Source organism: Zychaea mexicana, assembly GCF_025766255.1.
Source record: "Zychaea mexicana strain RSA 1403 chromosome Unknown BDB00scaffold_306, whole genome shotgun sequence".
Classification (NCBI taxonomy): Eukaryota; Fungi; Mucoromycota; class Mucoromycetes; order Mucorales; family Lichtheimiaceae; genus Zychaea; species Zychaea mexicana.
Window position 1 is genome coordinate 1 of NW_026516969.1, and position 8,752 is coordinate 8,752.

At 33.8% G+C, this 8,752-nt stretch overlaps 2 protein-coding genes across 2 annotated transcripts; both read right to left on the reverse strand.

Annotated features, from left to right (window-relative positions):
- Positions 1-3,119: 3,119 nt before the first annotated feature.
- On the reverse strand, positions 3,120-3,585 carry BDB00DRAFT_880653 (uncharacterized protein; the record flags this gene model as incomplete). The annotated part of the gene is made up of 2 exons (XM_053128024.1): positions 3,120-3,307; positions 3,378-3,585. 2 exons carry the CDS (start codon positions 3,583-3,585, stop codon positions 3,120-3,122), a joined length of 396 nt encoding a protein of 131 aa, XP_052972070.1.
- A 2,525-nt stretch (positions 3,586-6,110) lies between these two features.
- Positions 6,111-7,225, reverse strand: BDB00DRAFT_904969 (uncharacterized protein; the record flags this gene model as incomplete). Its single annotated transcript, XM_053128580.1, has 6 exons — positions 7,173-7,225; positions 6,944-7,101; positions 6,832-6,873; positions 6,519-6,754; positions 6,282-6,435; positions 6,111-6,203 (listed from the first exon to the last, which is right to left on the reverse strand). Exons 1-6 carry the CDS (start codon positions 7,204-7,206, stop codon positions 6,111-6,113), a joined length of 717 nt encoding a protein of 238 aa, XP_052972071.1. The 5' UTR covers positions 7,207-7,225.
- Positions 7,226-8,752: the final 1,527 nt, after the last annotated feature.

The window sequence follows — 8,752 nt, forward strand, 5'->3', positions numbered from 1 at the left end:
AGCTCGGTTGCTGTGACACAAATTGTTAAGGCGCGATGATACGGGCATCCCACCAAACCCAATAACACGGCCATCAGCCACCAATAGCTAACGGCTCTTCATCCCCCATCCCCACCCCCAAATTGTTATGTCGATGATGAGGATGATACTGTGTTTTCTTCTCACTGGACCGCACAACACGCGCCTCCTTCCTCATAGCGGCTAAACTTTCCTCATGACTTAATACAATTGTTTCAATGGTAATTTCTTGCCTTTTTGTTTCTCTCTCATTCCATTGTTCTTCTGAAACGTTACGTTCTCGGATGGATGACAACCATGTGAGAGCGCTGGGACCCATCTGGCAACACAATGCACAACAGTGGTGTCCAGTGGCACCGAGCCACTCTCACTGTGATAAGGGGGGAGTGGGTGGTTTCGGTGATACGACGAGAAGGCGTGTTTGTTTACGCGTGTCACGCACTGGGTTGCTCGCCTGTATATTTTATATTACAATAACCGAGGCATAAATCATCTACAGCATTCTTCTTCCCATCTAACAGCTCTACTGTAGTGGCGTTTCTTTCTCCGTACTGTAATACCTTCAATCTGATTGATGCTGCCACTGTTGCTGTTGCTGCTGTGCATGTGACATCTGAAACCCGATCTTCCCGAGGGAAACGTTCGCCCACAAACCCGATGTACTGACCATCCCAACCCATGGGATCAGAATAGTTGGAATAAATCCAAATACTGCTGGATTCAGAAACACACTATTAGGTTAGTGCTTTGACAAGTGTCATATCATTACATCGTAGAATGAACAAGAGTTGGAATCGGACTAAGGAGTCATCTATTCCATGAGCAACGACGCATCTCAGTTAATGGATATAGCCTCTGGTGTATATGTTCAGAAAGAGCGCAAGTCTCCATTGCTTAGCTTAAAAGTACAAACATGATCAACCAGTACAGCATCTCAAATCGAAATATATCCTTCACGACTTGCCACAATCCCTAACTCTCTGGCGCCATTTAGAGGCAATCGTGACAAACCCATGCAAAAAGGAAAGCCTTCAGTCCACTGCGAACCATTGAACCATAGAAGAACAGATATGCGCATGAGTTCATCAAGAACCGCAAACAAAATCGAGACTGCCAGAAAGCTTAGTAGTAGTAGTAGTAGTTCTTTCTCTTTGCCATGGCGCATCGTCGTTCACCTGAAACTCGTGTCACGCCAAGATGGGGAAGCGCCAACCATTAGGTAACATCTAATACTACTGCTTCCAGATATTATATTGAGAGATTACAAAAGACATAGATGAGGCTCAGATGACAGGGTGTGCACGGTCCTTACTTGAATATTTGTTTTGCCAATACAAACGATCTACCCATTCCAAAAACGAAAACCCTGAAAAAAAAAGTCAGTCGATTCATGCTTAATGGTTCTACAGGAACAACAACGCACCACACAGTCTAATCTTATTTTCGAACATTACACAGTCCGCTCATTCCTTTCGCCCTTTCGCTCCCCCCATTACGTATTGAATAGGTCGGGATCCTATTGCCATGTAGTTGTGCTCAACTCAGCCTGTTTGTTACAGTAAAAAGCTATACGTTTCGCAAAAGATACAATCGATGCGGTCGGAGGCCACACGAAAACTAACTGCACGACGCATAGAACAGAGGTGGAGAGGAGCTTACTCTCTGATGTTGCGCATCTCAATATCATTGTAAATCTCACTCTATCCACTTGGTTTATGCATCTCCTCAGTGTCATACTCGTCCTCCTTGGATATCTGGCTCGCTCTCCCCTCTTTTCTTTTACAGTGTTGGAAATTAAATTTAGCGATACAAAATATAAACGGGCCATGATTTTGCAAACGGGCCCTTTTTCCAAATTGAGCTACTTGAACGAAATTGAGCCATCCCAAACCAATTTAAGCTATTCACTCAAATGTGGCATGGCTACGAATTCAAGCGTGAACAAAGAAGGACCGATGTGAGCTGAAAGTAATAATTTTTTTGATAATCAAATTCTTCGTGAATCTTAGATATCTGAACGAGGAGCATGTATATACGATCAAGGGCCCTTTTTTTTTCCAATGGTGGGTCAAGTTTCCTGATAATGATAACGATAGTGATAGTGATAATGGTAATACTATACTTTTAGATATTGGTGCCAAACCTCAACGAAAAAGTTTCTTCGATGAAGTTAGGCATATTGTGAAAGAATATGACAATGATGACTTGGCGATACATAATTCCGTGTCTCAGTATCCAACGGAAAGGTCAACCCCAACCATTGAAGAATACTTTAGTCGAGAAACATGAATGGACAGTTATTAGATAAAAAAAAAACAATGCCAATGGATTGCAATTCAAAAGATGCCTCCTTTGTTACCAACATTTATAACCAAAAAAAAAAGAATAGGGACCCTTCGGATTATTTTAGTATTACAAGTAGTGAATCATCTTGTCCAACGAAGTTCGTACTCACTATTCTTTATCTAATATGTGGTACATAAAAATCAACTTTGTTATCATCATTCCTCACGTTTACAGTATTTGTATATAATTCATCTGACTGATTCTCAAATTAAAGAAACAAAAGCTGTATATCCGGTTCCTACAAGTTAACAATTTATCATTCTTGTGAGCCAGTTGATTGCTATTTCTTCCAACGCACATAGATTATAAAAATTCTTTTACTTTTTTTTCCCTTCCTTCACATTTATATATTTACTATATCATATATATGCAACCAATTTCTCTCCATAAAAAATTTCTATTTTGTACAGTTATTTCTTTTATCATTCTCCCATCATATTTTTTTTGATAATTGGATATACATGTATCAACAATAGATACATGAAATAATATACAGATAAAGGGGGAAGGAATAAACGTTGTTTTTCGTAAACTGCTACTTTTTACATTATATTATTAAAAAATTGATAAGACTATGATATAAAGGTATATTCAAAGGTGAGACTATGAGCTGGACGCGCTACTAGTGTTTTGGCGTTTGTTTGACGATGATGATGTTGATGATTCTGATGATGATAATGCGAATGATGATAATCCAGATAGACGAGGTGGGATGACCAGTTTTTCTTGTTCATCTGCAGCTGCCGACAACGGAATCATACATTACTGAACTTTTTATAGGTATCTTCGACAATTTCTTTTCCAATGGCTGCCAGCTCTAATAATGGGCCAATATGCACTATGAAATTCTTGCTACTGTCAGGATATGCTACTTGTTTCGTACGACGAATTCTTGTCACATATCCATCAGGGATATCCATATCCATTAAGCTAACTTTGTCACCTGAAGTAGTACAGAGGGACATGTAGTTAATATCATACCAAAAAAATAGCATTTATTAATCGTAACTTACCCATGATGAGATATCCTAAAATATGAAGTTGATTGACAAGAGCTGGGTTTTCTTCGACCAATTTCAACAGCATGTCTCTCATTACCATAGGCATCTTAATTGAACCATCGATAAACTCTTTAGTTTGATCGTTTGTTCTACCAATTTCCAAGCAACCTAGTTCAACACCGTTTCCTCCAATATAGGTTGTATCAGTTCTTCTTCCCATTTTTAAATTTTCCACGGGGTCTACTGCCGACAATTTTCGTTTTTGGTTTGTTGCTGATGCACTTGCAGTACTGTGTTTCTCCTTCTGGGGACATCCAACTCCAATTAGATATTAGATAATACTATTGGCTGTAAGAAATCTATTGGCTGTAAAAATCCAAATTGTACAAAAAATTGAATTTTGTGTATATATAAAAATAATTGGTAAAAAAGGAATGCTAGGTATGAATTCAAAGTATTTATCCACATTATGTTATATACCAGTTGAAGAAAATATTGTAAGTATTACTGAATTTATAGCAAAATATTTATTATTAGAATATGTTCATCAAAAAAAGTATTTAGTACATAAAAGTAATAAAATTTATGATGGTGAGCATTATATTGTAAAGAAGCATATTAAAATTTACAAGTCAAAAATTAGAAATATCATATATGATCCTATATTTATTGCATATAAGCTAATTAAATTTAATCATTATAAGAATTTATTTAAAATAGTGGATCCAATTTTATTTATGAATATAATTAAAAAGATATTTAATGAAAAAGAATATATTGAATATTACCTAGAGTATGCAATTTTATAATATACCAAGATTATGCTTATTGATATATTCCTTCAATAAACCCTTTTGATTAAATTTATCAATTGATAACCAACTGTTATCATCAGCACTATATCCAACCCATTTTACTTCAAATAAATATGTACCATTTTCAGTTTTATACCTAATAATCTCTTCTATTTCATATGATGCCATTGCTTGTTGTTTCCCTTTATTTCGCTTTCTTTTTTTACTATGCTCATTAAATCTTGGAACATCATCATTATCACTATTACTCTAATTTGAATTATTATCAGATTCATTATCAACAATCATTTCTTCATTTGATATAGCCATATTAAGCAGGTCATTTTGTAATCTGATCATTTTATCTAGTTTATCTTTATTTTGTTTATCATTGCTAACCACTATATCAATTAGTTTATGCTCTACTGGAAAATCGAAATCATTACTGTGCCATAGTTTATGGTGTGGTAAAATAGGAATATTGAACATTACTACAAATTTTGTAGTATTTTTTAATAAACAAGCTACACAAAATTGCAGATTATAGTATTTTATGTTATCCATTTTAACAACTGACTTGTTATTATTGAATCGGCAGAATTTATTCCCAATTTCTGAAAATTGATTCTCAACTTTTGTCCTAAAACTTCCAAATGTCTTATTAAAATGATCTTCAGTAATTGTTAAGGGCTCATTTACATTTTTACGTATAGGGTATACAAAATTATCATGGCTAAAGTTATATCCTTTTTCATTAGCAAGCTCTGTAAATTGCGTGATAAATAAAGTATATCCACCATCAACTGCCATTATGTCATTCTCATGCATATATTTAAATAATTTCATATTTAAAAACATGCTACCATCTGAGCTATCAGAACAAAAGTCACTTTTAGAAGTATAAATAATCATATCATTCATATCACTAATAAATTGGGTACGTATTCCATTCTTCTTAAATTTATAAGAATACATTCTTTGAAAGTGGTCAATTTCAGTATCTACATAGTTAATTCTTGAATCATGGCCATCCAATACAAGTGTTACATGTTTAAATAAGTCGGGATTATGCTTTCTAGCAGATAGAATACGTAATTTGTTAGATGAAAACATGTTATTCATTGAATCATTTACTATTTTGTTGATTCGTTTGTAGTTGTCCTCATCCATCCAAAACTTTTTATAAAATGTATGAAATGTGCTATGTGGTAAGTATTTTTCGAATTTTTCACCACATACTCCAGAGACTAAATGATATAATAAAAACAATCCTTTTTCAATTTCAAAGTAAGGTCTGGGATATTCCTTGTTTGTATATAAAAATACTAGAAAATAAAATACAGCAATATAACCTAATTTACGTAACAATTCATCCTTAATTTTATCTATGAATTTAATATGTCTCAAATCAGTTCTATGTTTATATTTATTATGTACAGTAGGCCAATTCCATTCTAGGAATTGCCAATAATTTGCAATAATTGAGTTTACTTCATTTGTAATCAGTAGTGTATAGTTTGTTGTATCCATTAGGTCGTTCTTTTATTATATTATGGATTTTTTAATTTTTATAATCATTGAATGCATGATTTTGGTCACATGATGTCATAAAATTGATAAAATATCAAAATAGATGATATAATTTAATATGGCAGCAAGCAATTTATTAGATTTATCGAAAACTATTGTAAATTTATAGCCAATTTGGTACTGCACATCCTGCTTCCTACAACACCATAATCCAACACATTGATTTCGTAAGCTTTACATGATAGATAAATATGGAACTTATACATGAAAAATATAGTGCTATTACTTACCCAAGGGCAACAAAGTCGTCCGATGCATCATAAATCTTATTTAAGAAACTCCAGAGATAATACATCTTATCCGATTCGAGTTAATTTTGGATTTTGAAATTATTTTTCTTGAGATAAAGAAGAGCAGTGTTTTAGATGGATGTCGATAACCATGCGAGAATAGGCTCATCTTCAGGATCAAGTTCGATTGTACGTGCAAAATTAAATGCTTCTTTTGCTGTTTTCTATGATATGAAGGTATTGAGGAAAATTATAAGGGAAATAGCCTTGAAGTTTATAACCCATCTTTTTGTTCTATTTACCTTTTTATATAATTCACCTAGTAGTCGAGTCAATGACACATCCACTGGTCTTAATAGTTTGCATCCAGCATCTTCGATTTCTTTTCTTTCTGCCTTGGTGAATATGTCGTCCCAGTTGGAATCAGTAAGATCGAGTATAAGTTGTTGACTTGGACTACCAAAAGTCAAAGAAATAACAAATGAATTTATGTACATAGCACTACCATAATCAATATATAAAATCAAACTACATCTTACTGATAGTAATTACAATTAAGAGCAAATTTTATCATACGCTCTTCCACAGACTTGGCTTTTTGATTTGGTTCAGAAATTGTTGATTTTAGATACCAAAAGTTTTTTGGATCTAGATCTTCGAAAATGGCTTTAAGTTTCGTTTTTTCGTCTGCCATGAGTTTAGTTTTTAAAGTTGGGGATCTGGATTTTGGACTGGTTTTTGGTGTTGGCTTGTTTTCAAGGTTGTTTTCAAGTTCCTAATCCAATAGTTGGTTAAGGTCGATATAATTAGAGCTGGATACCAGATGTTACAGTTAATTCTAATGTAACCAACCTGTTGTATTTCTTCCCAGTTAGGTTTGTCTTGTCTATAATCCTATTTCAATAAAGTAACTTGTCGATCTTTTTCATGTCACGATTATTATTATAGAAGCTGTGTTGTTTACCACAATATTTCTTTCTTGGACTGCTTTTTTAAACCGATTTGACCAGGTTGCCTTGTATTCAGTGTTGGGGGTACCTTTTATGAAGGCTTCATTGTCATAACAATAAAAATGGGCAAGACTTGGAGCTTCGGTCTCCTGGTCAAAATACTCGATGAATTCTATACATAAGTTATTTTATTATGGTTCTCGTCAGTAGAATGTGGATGTGTAATTTATTAACACTACTTACTCTTTGTTAAAGTTGTTGCGATGTTTCCTGCCATTGCTATGGCAACTGTTCTGGCTACAGGTTTCAAAGGAGTGAAGAGTAAGATTATATGCTTGGCTTTGGCGGGCGTTCTAAACTTAGATTTATATTAAAGCGCAAAAAAAAAATGCTGGTGGTTGCCGTCACAGAAACGAAAGAGTGTGACGTGATTTTTAGATTCGGTTATTACAGATTTTTTTCCCCAAGTTATCCTCATAGTTCTTTTTTTTTCTTCTGGTTATCATAGCAGTGGGTAATACCGCTGCAAGTAATGTACTTTTGGGGTATCGAGTGGGTAATATCCCTGCCGAACATCAGAGGTGCATTGCGAAGTTTCTTTTATGTTTCTGCTTTAAAGTTTTTTTTATAATTAAGTTGAACCTGTAGAAGAAAGGAAGTACAAGACTCTCAATATGGAAGATGGTAATTGAAGCGTATGACTTAAAGGTAAAGTGTCTTCATTACATCGAAAAATATTATGATAGCTTTGTTGTTTGCATAGCCCAGTTTTCAACACGTAGGTTATAATCAAGAGGTGATGGCATCAAAGAATATCTAAAACATGCAAGCGAACAAGTACCCTTTTCTGTTTTTTCTTAAATCGAAGTATTGGGTGTTGTTAAAGTCTATACAACATGGTATGTAAAAAAAACCTTTCTTTTCTTCAGTATACTTTTGCAATAATTTTACAAGGTCTAACCATCTTTTGAAATGTTTTTTATGTTAGTTGATAAAACATTTGAAGGCTGAACTCCTTTAGATCTCTTATCTCATGTATTGATCCTTTTCATTCTTATATTGCCAAACAAATGATCGGATGGCGCTATTACTTTATAGATGATGGTTTTTGATGAGTACAACTGATGGTGTCATTATTGCCTTTTTTTAATTATACATGTCATTTCACTATCTGTATCTGCTACATTCTACCATTTTTTCTCAATAACCATATCCTTTGTTACTGCTACTTTTTCTGCATCATTTAACTTTCATCTGATCCCACAGATAGTCAAGACTCTTTAAATATTAGCTTGATATACTGATCATTCAGCTTTGATTTATTTACTACAGACTATTTTTCGTTTTTTTTTCTTGTAATTGATTTCTGCAGTACTGTTCTATTCCATATGGTTTTGAAAAAGTACAATTCTCACGTCGGTACTGTTAGTAATATTATTCTTAGTGGTGATAACGCTTCTCATCATGCTAGCAGTAAAAATTATATAAAAATTATTCTGCCTGGATATTATATTTTACACCGTATGCATAAATATATTTGTGTTTGAAGTTTTCTTGGCTTGAATTCGTAGCCATGTCACTTTTGAGTGAATAGCTTAAATTGGTTTGGGATGGCTCAATTTCGTTTAAGTAGCTCAATTTGGAAAAAGGGCCCATTTTCGTTATCATGGCCTGTTTTTATTTTGTATCGCTAAATTTAATTTCCAACGCTGTAACTGTGATGCTGATTTCTTTGTTTGTTTGTCAAATTCTTTTTTTTATTAATTAAAATGAGCCTTATCTCAGATTTATATTGAACATCCTATCAACTCAAATGCATGTTA